Here is a 22,595-nt window from a genome sequence, read left to right on the forward strand (position 1 = left end):
CAGTGTGGTGTGCCAGATGTGGGCCGGATCTGGGCCGAACTACAGTATGCTGTGTGTGGGCATTAGGGATGTATTCTTCTATTCAGTTTTATAATATTGCAAGTAAAACTGGTATTTTTGCCACTAATATGACTTATGCACCTTATTACAAGTCACTTTGACACTAAACAGTCCATTTGTTCGCTGTGACACGTACTTTTGTTCTAACACTGCCACGATGTCCAGTTCAGAATATTACAAAGTGTTCCTGAACTCAGAATGTGAAGCGAGTGATGGAGAGAAGAGAAGAGGTGATGAAACGTCATCTGAGGAGGACAGGTGTGATGGATGGAGGTCAGAGGTCAGAGCCGTGACCTTTGACCCGCCCTGACCCCACACCTGCAGTAAAACACCAGCAGGATCAGGTTACGGTGTCACAAGTTTTAAAATGTTATGTTTATCCTTTACATTATTTTTTTTGTGTGCCAAAACAGTAGTTTTGAGATCTCTATTTGGACAATGCACCCCTTATAGCCTATTGCAGCTGGGGCATGTTGTCACAAAGGGTCACGTGCTCATTAACATTTGGTTAATTACGCTAGAAAATGTGTATTTTTGCAGCCGATATTTTTAAAGCATGACCCTTAAACGCAAAACTGACTTTAAAAAATAAAGCTAAAAACTGTGACAACTAGCCCCGGTGTCCTGAGCGGCGGAGACGCGCAGTGTGTGCGTGTGTGTGTGAGGCTGAAGCGGGAGAGAGTCTCTGGATGCCTCGCGCGAGACACACGCGCAGTCGGTCCCGTGGATCTTCATCTTCATCCTCTTTATCTTCATCAGTGTGTTGTGGACTTCTGCTCCTGGATCGCGATGTTTGAACGCGACGGAGGAGCCGCGACGCGTCTGGAGAACACGCGCTCGAGCATGACGCGCGCGCTGCCCGTTCTCCTGTGCGTGTTCACGCTCATCAGAAGTAAGTGAAACCGCGCATTAGTGCTTTACTTGAGTTACAGTGAAACGCGCTTGCTTTAGCTTTAGAAATGTCTTTTTCCTGATGTGTTGCTGTGTGTAGAATTGTGTGTCCGCGTGTTTGTCGCTTTACTGGGATGCCGAGATCATTCAAATGAATGTTCGCATGTGCTTTCTACTTAAAACACTCCGATTTCTGTTTGTTTGTTTGTTTGTTTGACTAAAACATTTAATAGACCTACAGCTGAACTATATTAAAGATATAAAATGTCAGTCAAATGTATTAAAGTCATTAAAATGATGTGCGCTCACTCTGGTGAGATGAAGACTCAGAGATGAAGAGTTTTAGAAGAATCTGTTTTTATTCTACACGGTCGCTCCCATATTGAGTCGAATATGTTCGATATATATGGTTCGATATATATGGAATATGGTCGATCCCATATTATACTTTATAAGTATAAATATAAAACCTAATGATAGACACAAAGTCCAGTGTTATAAAAATGTTATTTTTGACAGTTTTTAAAATATTTTAAACGGTGTAGGATTTTGCACTGCTTGCATGGCCCTGATCATAAATAAATATCAGCCGTATATCGAGTGAAACACTTCAGAACACATGTGGGCGGGGCTTGACTGTGTCTGTGGGGAACTGATTGGATGGTTGTGGTTTGCTATTGGCTGATCTGATGTGAGTGACAGGTTAAAGCCCCGCCCTCGTCATCAGAGAAGAGAAGAGATGCTGCTGTTATTCTGATTCAAGATTATTAACACAATAATGATGTGCACCCATAAATCATTTACAATAAACACCGCAATATTTCATAAAAAATGTGATTTCAGGGTGACTTTAAGATGCCAGTATGTTAAAGTGAAGTCACGGTTCAGGGCGACTGCACTGTAAACAATGTTATGTGATATTTAGGCTACTTTAAAAAAAAATTGGTAACACAATGAATTTAATATTTTTAGTGAAATTAGCTTTTTTAACATAAGTTGAATCTCAAAAGTATGTGATTTAGAGTGAATAGAAATTACCTGTTTATATTGACTTTGAGTTATACACGCATATTAACACTGCACTGGCATTAGCAAAGTTATTGCTCATTGAACGAAGCATCATGTTCCAGTGTTTTAATACATGCAGTTATTCACAATATAACCATAAGCTCTACTCTTCTGCACAATGGGAACAATCAAAACTTCAACGTAGCAGAAACTCTTCCAAATGTCCAAAATAACTCAACATTAAACATTAACAGTTTCCCTTTACTCAAAAACACATACAATAACACTTAATATTCTTAATATATACTTAATATTTATTCTCCTTTTCCAGCCATATGCAAAGCATGCTGGGAACTAACAAATGTGTCTCTAATTAAAACCGCATAATTAAACTAATTCTCTTAAAATAAATAGGTAGCATTTTTTCCTTAATTTTATCAGCTTAATCGGTTCCTCGAGCCTCAAAACTGCAAACCAAGCTACTTGGTTTTATTAGTGAAATGTTCTCAATATTTTCACTGAACCAACATTTTCATAATAAAATATACACAATATTTTTAATTATCACCTTAATTTTTTTTAATGAAAATTACAAGACCCATGATTGCATTTGTAAAGTGTGTGTGTGTGTGTGTGTGTGTGTGTGTGTGTGTGTGTGTGTGTGTGTGTGTGTGTGTGTGTGTGTGTGTTACTGAGCGGCGTGAGAAGTGTGTTTCATGTACAGCAACTGCTGTGTAAATCCCTGAAGTGTGATCACACACTGATGTTCAAACACACACACACACACACACACACACCGTTTATATGACTTTATATCTCTAAATATTGAATAAGATAAACATGGTAAAAAGAGTTGAGGATCTGGCATTTTGTATTCTTTTAGTTTGAGTTGTATAATAACTCTGCTTGGTAGTTGTGAAAAGTAAAACACACAAAATATGTGAGCATTATAGTGCTTTATCATGACTATGAGTTACAGCTAAAGTCAGCACGGGATCAAAATGTACAATTTATGTTTATTTTTTTTGTTTATTTTTTTAATGGAATATTGCAGTGTTTATTGTAAATGATTTATCGGTGCACATCATAATTGTGTTAATAATCTTGAATCAGAATAACAGCAGCATCTCTTCTCTTCTCTGATGACGAGGGCGGGGCAACCTGTCACTCACATGAGATCAGCCAATAGCAAACCACAACCATCCAATCAGTTCCTCACAGACACAATCAAGCCCCGCCCACATGTGTTCTAGTTCCAGAAGCGTAATTAGGGAGCCTGAAGGTTCGAGAAGGGTCTGGCTGCAGACTTGCACGCTCAGACACGAGCGCTTCCGCTGCAAGTGACGTCACTTGCAGTCGACACCTGCTCTCCGCTACCGGCTGTGGCGTCACTTGCAATCCCTTGTTCTCCGTGTTATTTCACAGAGTCGATTGATGCCAGATTTGAAGATAGCCAGCAAGTAGTGTTTGGATCAATCTAGTGCACTGCATGGTTCTGTTCATTTGCCCAAAGTAGTGTGTATGGAGGAACAAGACGTTGCGGAAGCCATTGAGAGATTAGAGAAGGCTGAGTTTCCACAGGACAGAATCGATGCTCTGGAACCCTTTTGCTTCATCTTTACTGTAATGAATGACATGCAAATGTTTCTTGAACATGTAGTCGATGTCATGAAATTAAAGGTAAACTGTCGAACTACACTAGAGCAAAGTGAATAATGTGCTAATGTGTTTTTATATATGTTGTATATTATCTATTTGTACCTTGTATTTGTCTGTTTTGCACATTAACTGTGTGTAATAACTGTAAATTGACATTTACAATAAAAAGAAAAAAAAATGCATCATCTTGATGTTTTTCATCTACAGACTGTTCCCACAAAGTTGGGATCATGAAATTGTCCAAAATGTCTTGAAAATAATTAAAAATAATTAAATATATTATAATAGTAAAAATAATTTCTTTCTTTCTCATAACTGAGTTTTGATTTCTAAGTGATCAATTTATGTACAAGTGTTTTCCCACATGATTATTGGCTGTAGGTCATCAGTAAATGTGGTAATTTGGTAATGTGGCATTTAAATGCCAGTGTTTCCCAGATGAAACACAAGAGCTGTTAGTTTTGAATGATGTGTGTAATGTAGAGAAATGTGTTTAGAGTTTTGCAAATAGTTTGTTTTTCAAATGCAAACTGAGTGCAAAGCATATAATGTCCTTGTATTTTTGCAGGCTTGGTCTAAAGATTGGGTACATGAGTGAATGGTTTCACTGAGTGAGCCTCAAATTCCATTTGTAGTGTTTTAGCAATTTGAAAAAAAAAACTGTCAACAAAATGACAAATGACACCTTAAGACGACCATAATGAGCGTGTCTACGCGTTCAAAAGAAACACGTAAAAATTGCCGCGGACAAACACTGCGTGTTGACGCGGTCAAATTTCACACGTTTCGTTTATCGCGTTCCGTAGAGAGCAGGCGTCGATTGCAAGTGACGTCACTTGCAGAGGAAGCGCTTGTGTCTGAGAGTGCAAGTGACGTCACTTGCAGCGGAAGCGCTCGTGTCTGAGCGTGCAAGTCCGAGAGTGCAAGTGACGTCACTTGTCTGCAGCCAGATGCTATTGGAAGGTTCTGGTTTCGCTGGTTCTGTCTCTTTAAACCAGTGTATCCCCTGTCTGTTCCTCTGGGTCTGCGGTTCATTTCTTCTGCTTTGAGTTTCATCAATCACATCACGAAGAGAGTGCTTACAGTGTGTGTTTCTAATGATTGCAGATCATTGCTCATTAATATTAATTAATCGTGATTAAAGCTTCCAGACTCAGCATTACACACACGTGTGTTTTATCCGCATTAACCGAGCGAGTTACACACACTCTCTTCAGTGATCCACGAGTGTAAAGCGCATCAGAAACTTCAGTGATCTCTAATAAATATTCATTTTATTAGAAGCTAATAAAAGCTGTTTGAGTTCCTGAGTCTGCAGAGCCAATCAGACGCTGCCAGAACACTGGCCTCAGCATTATTCATATGATTGTTATGGAAAGATGAAATTGTATATTTACAAAGAATCTGTTTGCACATGAGTTTTGAACTAGCCTACTAATGAATTGTTACAGTGATACACTGCAAGCATAAAACAAGATGAATTATTTTCATTTATTTTAGGGCTTTTTTGCTTTATTCAGAATGCAGACAATTTAGTATTATTATTATTAATAAAAAAAAAAAGTTATTCATGTCCATTATCCCAACTCACAGGCAACGTTCTGTCAAGGTCCTCTCAAAGTTATGAACAAACTTTCTTCCAGTAACATTAATATACATTGATTCATAATTATCTGGTCTTTAATAGCGTTCTCTAAACGTTTGCACAAAAACATTTATACATCGTTCATGCAACATTTTTTCTGAATAATTTTAGCTGGATGTTCGTCTAACGTTTTTTAAATGTTTTTTAAATGTTGCTACTTGTTTCAGAGAACATTCAAAAGTAGCGTTCCATAATGTTGGAAGAATGATAAAGTGGAATGTTTCCTTCATATTTTCTCTCATGTTCACATAACCAGAAAGAACATTTTCAAAGTTTTAGTGATGAATAATAAGCAGAAGTGGTTTATTCCTCCGTGTGTCGAGAGAGAGAGCATCATAACATGACATGATCCCACGATCAACATCTGGGGTTTCACACACACACACACACACACACACACACTCACACACACACACACACACACACACACACACACACACACACACACACACACACACACACACACACACACACACACACACACACACACACACACACACACACACACACACACACACACACACACACAGTGTCTTCAGAATCTTCTGGCATTGATGTGTGATGATGACGGTCGACTCGATGATTGTGTTATGCTCTTCATGTGTGTGTGTGTGTGTGTGTGTGTGTGTGTGTGAGGTTTGCCAGCTGATTCACTTCTGCCGACTCTGATCGAGTTTTTTTCATCTGCTTACACACATTTTCAAGACTTTGCCTCTTTTTTTCAGAACTTTACACACAAATCCAAGAATTGCACACAGAATGTAAAATGCCTCATAACTCTTGCTAAATGAAGCACTGCATTCAGAATATCACAAACATCTCAAAAGCAAACATTTGTCTTATGTTGCAAACACTTTTGCCATAATATTATATTTGTGTATATATCATGTACACACAGTTATTCAGAACGTAAAGCTCTTCTTGCAGAGCTCCTGTTTCTGTGAGATGTAAAGTGTCTGGCAGAGATGCTGGAGAGGTTCTGCTGACTCTGAACTCGGCGGGTAATAAACTATCGGCTGTTAAACCCTCCTCAAGCCGGCCTGATGCAGCGAGGTGTGTGTGTGTGTGTGTGTGTGTGTGTGTGTGTGCAGGTGGAGCGTGTGCAGACTCAGAGGAGCGTCTGATGAACTGGCTGCTGGGTAAAGATCGCTACAACAAGCTGATCCGGCCGGCGCTGAACCGCAGCGAGCGAGTGACGGTGGTCCTGCAGGTTTCCCTGGCGCAGCTCATCAGTGTGGTGAACTAAACACTCCTCACGCAACACTCCTCACGCAACACTCCTCACGCAACACTCCTCACGCAACACTCCTCACGCAACACTCCTCACCCAACACTCCTCACGCAACACTCCTCACGCAACACTCCTCCTCACGCAACACTCCTCACGCAACACTCCTCACCCAACACTCCTCCTCACGCAACACTCCTCACGCAACACTCCTCACGCAACACTCCTCACCCAACACTCCTCCTCACGCAACACTCCTCACGCAACACTCCTCACGCAACACTCCTCACGCAACACTCCTCACCCAACACTCCTCACGCAACACTCCTCACCCAACACTCCTCACGCAACACTCCTCACGCAACACTCCTCGCGCAACACTCCTCACGCAACACTCCTCCTCACCCAACACTCCTCCTCACGCAACACTCCTCCTCACCCAACACTCCTCCTCACGCAACACTCCTCTGGCAACACTCCTCCTCACGCAACACTCCTCACGCAACACTCCTCCTCACGCAACACTCCTCACGCAACACTCCTCACGCAACACTCCTCACGCAACACTCCTCCTCACGCAACACTCCTCCTCACACAACACTCCTCACGCAACACTCCTCCTCACGCAACACTCCTCACGCAACACTCCTCACCCAACACTCCTCACGCAACACTCCTCCTCATGCAACACTCCTCACGCAACACTCCTCCTCACGCAACACTCCTCACGCAACACTCCTCCTCACGCAACACTCCTCACGCAACACTCCTCACCCAACACTCCTCACGCAACACTCCTCCTCACGCAACACTCCTCACGCAACACTCCTCACGCAACACTCCTCACGCAACACTCCTCACGCAACACTCTTCACGCAACACTCCTCCTCACGCAACACTCCTCACGCAACACTCCTCCTCACGCAACACTCCTCACCCAACACTCCTCACGCAACACTCCTCCTCATGCAACACTCCTCACGCAATACTCCTCACGCAATACTCCTCACGCAACACTCCTCACGCAACACTCCTCGCGCAACACTCCTCACGCAACACTCCTCCTCATGCAACACTCCTCCTCACCCAACACTCCTCCTCACCCAACACTCCTCCTCACGCAACACTCCTCGCGCAACACTCCTCCTCACGCAACACTCCTCACGCAACACTCCTCACGGAACACTCCTCCTCACGCAACACTCCTCCTCACGCAACACTCCTCCTCATGCAACACTCCTCCTCACGCAACACTCCTCCTCACGCAACACTCCTCACGCAACACTCCTCCTCATGCAACACTCCTCACGCAATACTCCTCACGCAATACTCCTCACGCAACAGTCCTCACGCAACACTCCTCACGCAACACTCCTCACGCAACACTCCTCCTCACGCAACACTCCTCACGCAACACTCCTCCTCACGCAACACTCCTCCTCACCCAACACTCCTCCTCACGCAACACTCCTCACGCAACACTCCTCCTCAAGCAACACTCCTCCTCACGCAACACTCCTCCTCACGCAACACTCCTCACGCAACACTCCTCCTCACGCAACACTCCTCCTCACGCAACACTCCTCCTCACGCAACACTCATCACGCAACACTCCTCCTCACGCAACACTCCTCACGCAACACTCCTCACGCAACACTCCTCACGCAACACTCCTCACACAACACTCCTCACCCAACACTCCTCCTCACGCAACACTCCTCACGCAACACTCCTCACGCAACACTCCTCACACAACACTCCTCACCCAACACTCCTCCTCACCCAACACTCCTCCTCACCCAACACTCCTCACCCAACACTCCTCACGCAACACTCCTCACGCAACACTCCTCACGCAACACTCCTCCTCACGCAACACTCCTCCTCACGCAACACTCCTCACGCAACACTCCTTCTAAAGCAAACACTCCTCACGCAACACTCCTCACACAACACTCCTCACGCAACACTCCTCCTCACGCAACACTCCTCAGGCAATACTCCTCCTCACGCAACACTCCTCACGCAACACTCCTCCTCACGCAACACTCCTCCTCACGCAACACTCCTCACGCAATACTCCTCACGCAACAGTCCTCCTCACGCAACACTCCTCCTCACGCAACACTCCTCACGCAACACTCCTCACGCAACACTCCTCCTCACGCAACACTCCTCACGCAACACTCCTCACGCAACAGTCCTCCTCACGCAACACTCCTCCTCACGCAACACTCCTCACGCAACACTCCTCACGCAACACTCCTCACGCAACACTCCTCACGCAACACTCCTCACGCAATACTCCTCACGCAACACTCCTCACGCAACACTCCTCACACAACACTCCTCCTCACGCAACACTCCTCCTCACACAACACTCCTCCTCACACAACACTCCTCACGCAATACTCCTCCTCACGCAACACTCCTCCTCACGCAACACTCCTCACACAACACTCCTCACGCAACACTCCTCACACAACACTCCTCCTCACGCAACACTCCTCCTCACACAACACTCCTCCTCACACAACACTCCTCACGCAATACTCCTCCTCACGCAACACTCCTCACGCAACACTCGTCCTCACGCAACACTCCTCCTCACGCAACACTCCTCACGCAATACTCCTCACGCAACACTCCTCCTCACGCAACACTCCTCACGCAACACTCCTCACGCAACACTCCTCCTCACGCAATACTCCTCCTCACGCAACACTCCTCCTCACGCAACACTTCTTCTCACGCAACACTCCTCACGCAACACTCCTCCTCACGCAACACTCCTCACGCAATACTCCTCACGCAACACTCCTCCTCACGCAACACTCCTCCTCACGCAACACTCCTCACGCAACACTCCTCCTCACGCAACACTCCTCACGCAACACTCCTCCTCACGCAACACTCCTCACGCAATACTCCTCACGCAACACTCCTCCTCACGCAACACTCCTCCTCACGTAACACTCCTCCTCACGCAACACTCCTCACGCAATACTCCTCACGCAACACTCCTAACGCAGCACTCCTCCTCACACAACACTCCTCACGCAATACTCCTCACGCAACACTCCTCCTCACGCAACACTCCTCCTCACGCAACACTCCTCACGCAATACTCCTCACGCAACACTCCTCACGCAACACTCCTCCTCACGCAACACTCCTCACGCAACACTCCTCCTCACGCAATACTCCTCCTCACGCAACACTCCTCCTCACGCAACACTCCTCCTCACGCAACACTCCTCCTCACGCAACACTCCTCCTCACGCAACACTCCTCCTCACGCAACACTCCTCACGCAACACTCCTCACGCAACATTCCTCCTCACGCAACACTCCTCCTCACGCAACACCCCTCACGCAACACTCCTCCTCACGCAACACTCCTCCTCACGCAACACTCCTCCTCACGCAACACTCCTCACGCAACACTCCTCACGCAACACTCCTCCTCACGCAACACTCCTCCTCACGCAACACTCCTCCTCACGCAACACTCCTCCTCACGCAACACTCCTCACGCAACACTCCTCCTCACGCAACACCCCTCACGCAACACTCCTCCTCACGCAACACTCCTCCTCACGCAACACTCCTCCTCACGCAACACTCCTCACGCAACACTCCTCACGCAACACTCCTCCTCACGCAACACTCCTCCTCACGCAACACTCCTCACGCAACACTCCTCACGCAACACTCCTCACGCAACATTCCTCCTCACGCAACACTCCTCCTCACGCAACACCCCTCACGCAACACTCCTCCTCACGCAACACTCCTCAGGCAACACTCCTCACGCAACACGGGGATCGGGGATTTTTTTTAGTAATTTTGTTGTGTTTATTAGTTTTGTTATTAACATGTCTTTATAGTTTTTATTAATAGTTATTCATTAGTTTTAGTATTAGTTTTAGTTATTTGAGTATTTAACAGTGTTTTTTTAGAATAATTGTGATACAATTGTAGTTTTTATTAATATTTTTAATACATTTTTTATTTTAATATTCTCTAAAATACAAAATTTAACTATTTGTATTTCAGAACATCAGGTCATCAGAACATCAGGTTATAATAAATTAATTAATTATGATAAATTAAGTTTAAGTTTTTATATTTTATTTCAAGGAACAGTTAAGCTGAACAAAAATGAGAAATGTTGCCTTGGAATGTGATGGAAAAAAATAATTAAAATCTGAAATGAGTCCTAGTGTTTTCCATCTATAATCTAAATTCAGTTTTCACAACACATTAGTTGCAATCCAGGTTCAAATGTACGGTAATGATTTTGATGATATGATGATTATGTCTAAGCTGTCACTTATACAATTATTTCAAAAGTCATCTTTATTATTTCTTTGCCCTCAGAATGAAAGAGAGCAGATCATGACGACGAACGTCTGGCTCACTCAGGTCAGTGTCAGTCACATGTCAATCAAACTCAGGTCAGTGTCAGTCACATGTCAATCAAACTCAGGTCAGTGCCAGTCACATGTCAATCAAACTCAGGTCAGTGTCAGTCACATGTCAATCAGACTCAGGTCAGTGTCAGTCACATGTCAATCAAACTCATGTCAGTGTCAGTCACATGTCAATCAGACTCAGGTCAGTGTCAGTCACATGTCAATCAAACTCATGTCAGTGTCAGTCACATGTCAATCAAACTCAGGTCAGTGCCAGTCACATGTCAATCAAACTCAGGTCAGTGTCAGTCACATGTCAATCAAACTCATGTCAGTGTCAGTCACATGTCAATCAGACTCAGGTCAGTGTCAGTCACATGTCAATCAAACTCATGTCAGTGTCAGTCACATGTCAATCAAACTCAGGTCAGTGCCAGTCACATGTCAATCAAACTCAGGTCAGTGTCAGTCACATGTCAATCAGACTCAGGTCAGTGTCAGTCACATGTCAATCAAACTCATGTCAGTGTCAGTCACATGTCAATCAGACTCAGGTCAGTGTCAGTCACATGTCAATCAAACTCATGTCAGTGTCAGTCACATGTCAATCAAACTCATGTCAGTGCCAGTCACATGTCAATCAAACTCAGGTCAGTGCCAGTCACATGTCAATCAAACTCAGGTCAGTGTCAGTCACATGTCAATCAAACTCAGGTCAGTGTCAGTCACATGTCAATCAAACTCAGGTCAGTGTCAGTCACATGTCAATCAAACTCGTCAGTGTCAGTCACATGTCAATCAAACTCAGGTCAGTGTCAGTCACATGTCAATCAAACTCAGGTCAGTGTCAGTCACATGTCAATCAAACTCAGGTCAGTGTCAGTCACATGTCAATCAAACTCAGGTCAGTGTCAGTCACATGTCAATCAGACTCAGGTCAGTGCCAGTCACATGTCAATCAAACTCAGGTCAGTGTCAGTCACATGTCAATCAAACTCAGGTCAGTGTCAGTCACATGTCAATCAAACTCAGGTCAGTGTCAGTCACATGTCAATCAAACTCAGGTCAGTGCCAGTCACATGTCAATCAAACTCAGGTCAGTGTCAGTCACTCCTCAGCTACAGCCTGGTGAACTCGTGTCCTTCAGCTGGTCCGGGATCTGTCCTCTGTGTTCACTCACGTCCGCTCGCCAGACTCTATAACCGGCTGTGTAATTATGGCTAGTCTGAGCGAGGGAAAGCTCATATATGAAATAATAAGACTGATTATCACTGTAATCTGCAGAACTGGAATGATTATCGTCTGTCGTGGGACCCGGCTGAGTACGAGGGAATCGACAAGCTCCGGATCCCGTCCAGACACATCTGGCTCCCGGATATAGTCCTGTACAACAAGTGAGTGAAGACCTGAAGCTTATTGATTAGATCCTTACTGTCACTTTAGATCCGTCTATTGCATCCTTGCTAAATAAAATTATTATTAGGTGTTCAAGCACGAAGTGCTGAAAACCTATTGTAATTGTAAGGATTTTTATTATTATTATTATTCCGCCCTAAAACGCATCGTGCAGACCAAACCGTAAGAGCTAGAGACTTGATATTTGGGATTAAGGTAGCACAGAAATCGAGGAGAGGTTGAGAGAGTATGAGCCCGATTGGCCCATAGGTGGCGCTATAGCAACAAAAACGCGAAAGTGATCATAACTCCTAGACCCTATGTCGTAGACTCAAGTGTCGTATATCATTGGAAAGCTGGACTCTTGACTTAAAAAACGTATATCTCCGATTTCATTTCCGGTATGCAAATTTTTCCGCTATTTCCGGTTTTGTCCAAAACCTACTTTTACGAACTAGTCCCTGGTTTTTCGCCCGATCGGAACCAAACCAGTGCAGAAATGTTCTCTGGAGTCTGAATATCAATAATTATCAAAAAAAAGTTGAAATTTCGATTTCCGGTTGCTAGGGGGCGCAAAATGAACGTTGTGGGAGGAGCCTATTTTACTAAAACGTCTATAACTCAAGAAGTAAATGAGATATCTTCACCAAACTTGACACACTTGTGTATGAGGACAGTTTGGGGTCACAGTAAAAAAAACGCGTCGATCTAACACTAGGTGGCGCTATAACATTAAAAAAACATAAAAGGGGGTGTGGCCACCTGACCGTTTGTCCGATTGACTTGAAAATTGGTATGCAGTGTCTTGGTCCAAGGTGCCATGTATGTGTAAAAGGATATTGGCGTATCTCAAAAAACATGGCCGCCATCGGCCAATGAAGTTTGAGCACCTGTGAGACGAGGTTAACGGAGGCCAATCGGAACGAAACTCTATGGGCATGTTCGACTCATGGCCCAAGAGGTCTGTAAGAGTTTTGAAAGAAATCGGCCACTAGTTGGCGCTAACGAGTTTTACGGCTCTGTAATCACGTGGTGTTGCACACATCCCCACAATATGCATATCATTTGATAGATCTCCTCATGTTGAACAACTTTGCCTCTAGAACCATTGCTGTCAATCAAACCGTTCATTAAATATTCACGAATATGTTAAAAACCTACTTTTGCGAACTAGTCCCTGGTTTTTCGCCCGATTGGAACCAGACCAGTCTAGGACAATTCTCTGGACACTCTAGATCAATAATTATCGAAAAAAAGTTGAACTTTGCCCTTTGCTTCGCTATAACAGGGTCATTTATAAAAGGGGTGTGTCAAAACACACTCAAAAGCCTATAAATCATAAATAAAAACTCAGAACTTCACAAAAATTGATGAGCATATGTGTCATACCATGGTGAAGAAGCATGCAAAGTTTCATGGAGATCGGACAATAGGTGGCGCTATAACTGTTGAAAAGCTTTAAAACCATGTATTTCCTATGGTAAATTGCCTGTATTGGCTGTAAATGGTCTTTTCCATCTATGATCGTATAATTTTCATATCTTAATGTTTAAAACCAGTGCAGTACAATTATCTGGACTCTCTAGATCAATAATTATCAGAAAAGGTATAATTACTTCATTTGGATGGCTATAATAGAGTGTAAATCGGATGGCTATAACAGCTATAACAGCTTGGATGGCTATAACAGCCAATAAGTGGTATTTTACTGCCCCCTGCTGTCATTTCATCATACTACTCTCTAATATTTTTATATATAATTGATATTTAGACTTTATTAAATCATTATTTTAACATTTACAATCACATTTTGTCAAAATTCATCTATTGCTCTGTACTCTCTAGAACAATAATTATAGAAAAATGTATAACTTCTTCATTTGTATGACTATAATAGGGTCAATTCAATATGTAACCTTGACCGAAAGGCAATATCTTTTCAATAAATGCTCATAGCTTCTTAAAAAAAGGTCAAGAACAGCTATAACTGCTTGAAAAAAGGCTAACAGCCAATAAGTGGTATTTTACTGCCCCCTGCTGTTTAAAAAAAGTCATTTTGTCACACTACTCAACTATAATTAATATTTAGACTTTATAAATTCATTATTTTAACATTTACAATAACATTTAGTCAAAAATCGTCTATTGAAGTGACAATTGAGTCACATTGGCTCCTGAAGTTCCAAATGTCTCTATCTACATCAGAATGAGCGTGTGTAGATTAAATTATATGAAAACATGGCCTATTGTATAAGTAGGCTGTAATAGCACTGTTGTCCACTAGATGAAGCAGCAGCATTAGATATTTTTAATCTTTTTTTATATGATTTTCACAATAACATATCCCAAAAATGTGTGTGTGTGTGTGTGTGTGTGTGTGTGTAAGCAGGCATTATGGAGTTAACATGAAAAAAATGGTTTGCTTCAGTGGAGAATACTGGAGAAACAAAGTAGTTTAAAATGAAAGTGAGCCAATAAGTGGTCTTCTACTGCCCTCTGCTGGCCACTCTTCTTATTAATAGTCTTTTTTTGTATATAGACACTATAAAATCACTTATATAACAATTACTATTATAACACATTCTTATTTTGTCAGCGTTTATCACTTCAATTGTTCTTATGCTTCACATAATTGCTATCAACATGGTAAATCATGGTAAATAACGCCAGAAACATGGTAAATCATAGTAAAAAAGGTAAATCATGTTAGAATCCTGGTAAATTATTCTAGAATGTGCTATATCATGGTAAATCATCCTATAACATGGTATATCAAGGTAAACTATGGAAAAATCATGTTAGATTCATGGTAAATCATACTGGAACATGGTAAATCATGAAAAATCACACTGAAATGTAGTATATCATGGTAAATCATGCTTGCTACATAAAACTTAATGTATTTTGATGCTTTTGTGCTTAACGGCCTGAAAGGCCTTAACTGCTTGAACACCGCTAAAATGCTGCTTGCAGCTTTAATTATTATTATTATTAATAAAATCCCCAAACTTTTGAATGGTAGTGTATGATGGTTTCCCCAAAAATCTGATTGATAATAATCATAAATGTTTCTTGGGCATCAAATCATATTAGAGTGATTTCTGAAGGATCATGTGACACTGAAGACTGGAGTAATGATGCTGAAAATTCAGCTTTGATCACAGGAATAAATTACACTTATATACTATATATTCACATAGAGAACAGCTGATTACATTATAATAATTATTATATTATAATATAATAATGTGTGTATTTATATATACAAAATTATTATACACAGTACACACACACATAAATTATGTAAACACAAACTTTTATTTTGGATGCGATTAATCGCGATTACTTGTTGCGCAGCACTCATTTTAATATATGTAATAATATTGTAAGTAAAATGCCCGTTCAGTTGTAACACATCTGCTGTGTTGTGTGTGTTCCCCAGTGCTGACGGCACGTACGAGGTGACGGTCTTCACCAACGCAATCGTCCTGTTTAACGGCAGCATCGCATGGCTTCCCCCCGCCATATACAAGAGCGCCTGTAAGATCGAGGTCAAGCACTTTCCCTTCGACCAGCAGAACTGCACTCTGAAGTTCCGGTCCTGGACGTACGATCACACCGAGATCGACCTGGTCCTGAAGACCGCGGTGGCCAGTATGGACGACTTCACTCCCAGTGGAGAGTGGGATATTCTGGCTCTGCCGGGCCGGAGGACGGTCAGCGATCTGGACCCGACCTACGTGGACCTGACCTACGACTTCATCATCCGGCGCAAGCCTCTGTTCTACACGATCAACCTGATCATCCCCTGCGTGCTCATCACGTCGCTGGCCATCCTGGTGTTCTACCTTCCTTCAGACTGTGGAGAGAAGATGACGCTGTGCATCTCAGTTCTGCTGGCGCTCACCGTATTCCTCCTGCTGATCTCCAAGATCGTGCCGCCCACTTCACTGGACGTTCCTCTGATTGGGAAGTACCTGATGTTCACTATGGTGCTGGTCACGTTCTCCATCATCACGAGTGTGTGTGTGTTGAACGTGCACCATCGTTCCCCGAGCACACACAGCATGCCGGCGTGGGTCAAGCTGGTGTTCCTGGTCCGGCTCCCAGCGCTGCTCTTCATGCAGAGACCCCGAGGGACCGCGACTCGTGGGAGCCGGCGTCTGCCTGACCACACCCCGGTACAAACCAAAATATGCTAAATATACTTGCAGGCAGACTCATTCAGTATACTTCAAGATACGACGCCTATCACTGTGTTCATATATAAGCTCCTTCAGAATTATCCACAGCTATCGCGTTTCTCAGGAACTGATGACCTCCTCCTTCCCCAGCTCCACCTCTATACGTGCAGCCAGACTAATTCAGTTTACTTCAAGTGTGTTAATCAGGGTTTGAAATTAACACCCGCCAAATGCGGGTAACAATCAACAGTGGCGGGTAACGCTGTCAAATCACTAGGCAACTTATTATATTTACTCACTTTGCTGGGGAAGTTCGTGTAAGCCAAATCTGCGCAGATTTAGCACAAATACTCAATTCGTGAGTCATCATGATATATTAAACGCAGCGTATTGCGCAGAATCTGCTCATATCTGGCTTACTTGAACACACACGTCACTACGCAACAAATAACGGCGTGCTTATTCATTTGCATTGAAGCAATAGCGAAGATTAAAAAAATTTGGTTAACAGAAAAGACATTGTTATTTTACAAGCAATATACCATAAGTGTATTATATTTGAGTAAATATACATGGTCAGTAACTTTGTCTTCAATAACAAATGCACATTAATAAACAAATATTACTTAGCTATACTTCGTACAATATACTATTGTATACTATAATGTATTTTGAAATGATAATTTCCAACACACAGTTGTGTATATACAACAAAAATATACCTAAAATATGTTTTTTTTAAGTAAAGTGCAAATAAATACACTTTTTTTAAAATAAACAGAATTTTCACTTCAAGTATAAAATATATTTTTAGAAAATATACTAAAGTACAATTATTTTAAAGTGTTATTTTGAAAATCTGTAAAAGCATGATGCTAATATACTATTAATATATTTAAAGAGTAAAAATTTTTGTTAGTACATTTGCAATGTAGTCAAGTCACCTTCATTTATATAGCGCTTTTAACAATATAGATTGTTTCAAAGCAGCTTTACAGCGATAAAAGGAAATTTAAGTAACATAAATTGTTTTGGCTTTACAGCAGCTCTAGAATAAAGTTATTGTCCAGCTAAAGTAAGTTTTGAATGTACATACTTCCTGGTTCTGGTAAGAATTCGAGCGGCTGCGTTTTGGACCAGCTGTAGTTTGTTTATTAAGCGTGCAGGGCAACCACCCATTATAGCATTACAATAATCTAGTCTTGATGTCATGAACGCATGAACTAACTGTTCCGAATTTGTCATTAAAAGCATATGACGTCATTTAGATATATTTTCAAGATGGAAGAATGTGGTTTTATAGATACTAGAAACGTGACTTTCAAATTAAAGATTGGTATCAAACAGCACACCCATTTGCGACTCAATGTACTATTGAAAAAGGGAATTATTTCAAATACAATAAAGTATACTTTTGTTCCTCTAGGGCAGGTCTCTGTTGGGTCTCAGATACGCAGCTGCTGGTAAATCCGGCATGTCCTCGTCTGCGTCTGCGCTGCTGGCTTCGACTCTCTCGTCACCGGGACACTTTTACAACAAGGGCCCTCAAACGCACTACAGCTCCGGCTCTCGGAGAGGAGACCCGCGGGCCTGTGGACAACAGAACTGCTCACAGGACCTGAGGGGGAACAGGCCGGCTGCAGACTGGGGACAACAGAACTGCTCACAGGACCTGAGGGGGAACAGGCCGGCTGCAGACTGGGGACAACAGAACTGCTCACAGGACCTGAGGGGGAACAGGTCGGCTGCAGACTGGGGATCTGAGGTTCAGGAGGCTGTCGATGGCGTTCGCTACGTGGCCGATCACATGATGGGAAATGATGATGATCAAAGCGTGAGTGACTTTCTCTTCCCAGATACATTATTGTTTAAAGAAAGTCTCTTCTGCTCACCAGGCTGCATTTATTTGATCAAAAATGCTGTACATTTTTAAAAATATTATTAGAATGTAAAACAGCTGTTTTCTATGTGAATATATAAAGTAAATTATATAGAATTTATAGTAAATAGTAAATATATAGTCCAGTCTTCAGTGTCTAATATGATGATTTGATGCTCAAGAAACATTTATTATTATTATCGATGGTGAAAACTATGGAAGCTTGTTTCCGCCACAGAATGAAAAATAAAAAAGGTAATTGCAACTTTTTTCACACAATTGCGAGTTTACAGAATTGCGTGATATAAAGTCGCAATTGCGAGTTATAAAGTCAGAATTGCGTGATATAAAGTTGCAATTGTGTTATAAAGTCAAAAATGCGTGATATAAAGTCGCAATTGTGTGTTATAAAGTCAGAATTGCGTGATGTAAAGTCGCAATTGTTTGTTATAAAGTCAGAATTGCGTGATATAAAGTCGCAATTGCGAGTTATAAAGTCAGAATTGCGTGATGTAAAGTCGCAATTGTTTGTTATAAAGTCAGAATTGCGTGATGTAAAGTCGCAATTGTTTGTTATAAAGTCAGAATTGCGTGATATAAAGTCGCAATTGCGAGTTATAAAGTCAGAATTGCGTGATATAAAGTCGCAATTGTGTGTTATAAAGTCAGAATTGCGTGATGTAAAGTCGCAATTGTTTGTTATAAAGTCAGAATTGCGTGATATAAAGTCGCAATTGCGAGTTATAAAGTCAGAATTGCGTGATATAAAGTCGCAATTGTTATAAAGTCAGAATTGCGTGATATAAAGTCGCAATTGTGTGTTATAAAGTCAGAATTGCGTGATGTAAAGTCGCAATTGTTTGTTATAAAGTCAGAATTGCGTGATATAAAGTCGCAATTGCGAGTTATAAAGTCAGAATTGCGTGATATAAAGTCGCAATTGTGTGTTATAAAGTCAGAATTGCGTGATGTAAAGTCGCAATTGTGTGTTATAAAGTCAGAATTGCATGATGTAAAGTCGCAATTGTGTGTTATAAAGTAAAAAATGCGTGATATAAAGTCGCAATTGTTATAAAGTCAGAATTGCGTGATGTAAAGTCGCAATTGTGTGTTATAAAGTCAGAATTGCGTGATGTAAAGTCGCAATTGTTTGTTATAAAGTCAGAATTGCGTGATATAAAGTCGCAATTGCGAGTTATAAAGTCAGAATTGCGTGATATAAAGTCGCAATTGTGTGTTATAAAGTCAGAATTGCGTGATGTAAAGTCACAATTGTGTGTTATAAAGTCAGAATTGCGTGATGTAAAGTCGCAATTGTGTGTTATAAAGTCAAAAATGCGTGATATAAAGTCGTAATTGTTATAAAGTCAGAATTGCGTGATGTAAAGTCGCAATTGTGTTATAAAGTCAGAATTGTGTGATGTAAAGTCGCAATTGTGTGTTATAAAGTCAGAATTGCGTGATGTAAAGTCGCAATTGCGAGTTATAAAGTCAAAAATGCGTGATATAAAGTCGCAATTGTTATAAAGTCAGAATTGCGTGATGTAAAGTCGCAATTGTTTGTTATAAAGTCAGAATTGTGTGATGTAAAGTCGCAATTGTTTGTTATAAAGTCAGAATTGTGTGATGTAAAGTCGCAATTGTTTGTTATAAAGTCAGAATTGTGTGATGTAAAGTCGCAATTGTATGGTGGCCCAGTAGTGCACAACACAACGAAATTTAAAAAGCAAACATAAGTTCACAACACAACGAAATGAATCCACAACACAACGGAAATAAGCCACAACACAATGGAAAATGTACAACACAACGAAATAAAGCCGCAACACAACGGAAATGCTCCTCACCAGAGGGCTCTCGGAGCGCGATAAAGTTAGTTTTCCTTGCCACTGTTCTATAGAGTCAGCACTCAGTCAGCAGTCTAAAAAATATCAACACCACGATTAGTTTTAACAGTATAGCTAAACATTGTAACTACATTTATTAATTAAAAATCACCTACGTGCATTATAGCTGCATATTTACAATCTAATGCTTTGACGCGCTACCACAGCGTAACCCTAAGGGAACATCTGCCAATTCCTTCAAGTTGTTTAAACGTATCAGTTGTATTAATTAAAATTACTTTTAACATTCAAAAACATACATGTTCAAAATCCAAAGCTTGATTGTATTGGTAGTAGACTGACTTACTACAGCTGACTGTTTGTCCAATACCTCCCTTCATGTATATAGCCTACAGTAAACAAATATTGTTTTAGGAAATTTCTGTAAAAGTTTATTTTTCTTTTATCAGGTTTCAAAGGTTGTAGTTCCTATTAACCTTAAAACAGGTGAAATTGTGCCAATAGCTCCCTGCATGCACAGTACACAATTTGTTTTTTATAGAAACATTAGGCCTAATGTCCCAAAGCTTGTGTTAGGTTCCTAGTGACCTGACTGACTTATTACTGGTGAAATTGTGCCAATGCCTTCCTGTAATTCTGCAATTCACCAAATGTTTTTTATTTTTATTCATCAATTTATATTATAATAAATTATACGTTTTAACCACTTGGTGGAATTGCCAGCCGTTCCCTTAGGGATCATGCGCTGTGGTAGCGTGTCAAAGCATTCTCGAGTATAAATACGCTTGTGTAGGTGATTTTGAAGTATATTTTATGTCGATTTACAATGGTTACACACTGTTAAAACTAATCATGGTATTGATATATTAAGACTACTAACTCTATAACAATGGCAAAGAAAACTAACTTTATCGCGCTCCGAGAGCCCAGTGGTCGGGAGCATTTCCGTTGTGTTGCGGCTTTATTTCGTTGTGTTGTACATTTTCCGTTGTGTTGTGGCTTATTTCCGTTGTGTTGAACATTTTCCGTTGTGTTGTGGCTTAATTTCGTTGTGTTGTGAACTTATGTTTGCTTTTTAAATTTCGTTGTGTTGTGCACTACTGGGCCACCGTACAATTGTGTTATAAAGTCAAAAATTGCGTGATATAAAGTCGCAATTGTTTTAAAGTCAGAATTGCGTGATGTAAAGTCGCAATTGTTATAAAGTCAGAATTGCGTGATATAAAGTCGCAATTGTTATAAAGTCAGAATTGCGTGATGTAAAGTCGCAATTGTTATAAAGTCAGAATTGGGTGATATAAAGTCGCAGTTGTTATAAAGTCAGAATTGCGTGATATAAAGTCGCAATTGCGAGTTATAAAGTCAGAATTGGGTGATGTAAAGTCGCAATTGCGAGTTATAAAGTCAGAATTGGGTGATATAAAGTCGCAATTGTTATAAAGTCAGAATTGCGTGATATAAAGTCGCAATTGTTATAAAGTCAGAATTGCGTGATATAAAGTCGCAATTGTTATAAAGTCAGAATTGCGTGATGTAAAGTCGCAATTGTTATAAAGTCAGAATTGCGTGATATAAAGTCGCAATTGTTATAAAGTCAGAATTGCGTGATATAAAGTCGCAATTGTTATAAAGTCAGAATTGCGTGATGTAAAGTCGCAATTGTTATAAAGTCAGAATTGCGTTGTAATGATAGAAACTCGGAAGCAAGATGCAAGTAAAAACTCAGTATTTATTATAAAGCAATGATGAAGCAAGAAAGAGTCCAGTGGTAACAGGCTAGCGGCGCAGGGACTCCAATGGTCAGATGAATCCGGTGAGTGAGGTGACGGAGAGTGCTGAACAAACAAGACAAATCCAGATAACGACCACAGGAACACGAACAGGAACAACGAAGGCACGGGACTGGAACGCAGAGGGATCAACACAACCGGACATCACAAAACAACGATCTGACAATGGAGATGAGAAGTTGATGAGATATATACACAGGAATGGATAGACTGCAGCTGGTGATGAGGTAATGAGTGATTGCTGAACGAGCGCTGATGAGCGGCCACGCCCCTCTGATCAGCGCACACACATACAACAACAGAGACACGAGACAAGAAGACATATGATTTACCAACCGTGACAGTACCCCCTTCCCTAGGAACGCCTCCTGGCGTTCCCAGACTCCCTTACCTGCCGATTGTAATCATCGATAAGGGAGTGATCCAGGATGTCTCTAGCCGGTACCCAACTTCTCTCCTCCGGACCGTAACCTTCCCAGTCCACCAAGTACTGGAATCCGCGCCCCCTCTGCCTCGAGTCCAGAACACGATTGACCGAATAAGTGGGTTCCCCGTCTACGAGACGCGGCGGGGGGGGAACCAGGACTGGCG

At 41.7% G+C, this 22,595-nt stretch overlaps 1 protein-coding gene across 1 annotated transcript in view; it reads left to right on the plus strand.

The window, feature by feature from the left end:
* The first annotated feature begins 799 nt into the window (after positions 1–799).
* chrnb4 (cholinergic receptor, nicotinic, beta 4 (neuronal)) overlaps positions 800–22,595 on the plus strand; it is a 28,485-nt gene continuing 6,689 nt past the window's right edge. Inside the window, exons 1-6 of the mRNA XM_056243991.1 lie at positions 800–952; positions 6,355–6,500; positions 10,875–10,919; positions 12,194–12,303; positions 15,747–16,485; positions 17,915–18,322. Of these exons, the coding sequence (XP_056099966.1) occupies positions 850–952; positions 6,355–6,500; positions 10,875–10,919; positions 12,194–12,303; positions 15,747–16,485; positions 17,915–18,322 (1,551 nt within the window). The 5' untranslated portion in view covers positions 800–849. The remainder of the gene's footprint in view (positions 953–6,354; positions 6,501–10,874; positions 10,920–12,193; positions 12,304–15,746; positions 16,486–17,914; positions 18,323–22,595) is intronic.

Source organism: Rhinichthys klamathensis, unplaced genomic scaffold (genome assembly GCF_029890125.1).
Source record: "Rhinichthys klamathensis goyatoka isolate OS25496 unplaced genomic scaffold, OSU_Roscu_1.1 h1tg000886l_1, whole genome shotgun sequence".
NCBI classification, from domain to species: domain Eukaryota; kingdom Metazoa; phylum Chordata; class Actinopteri; order Cypriniformes; family Leuciscidae; genus Rhinichthys; species Rhinichthys klamathensis.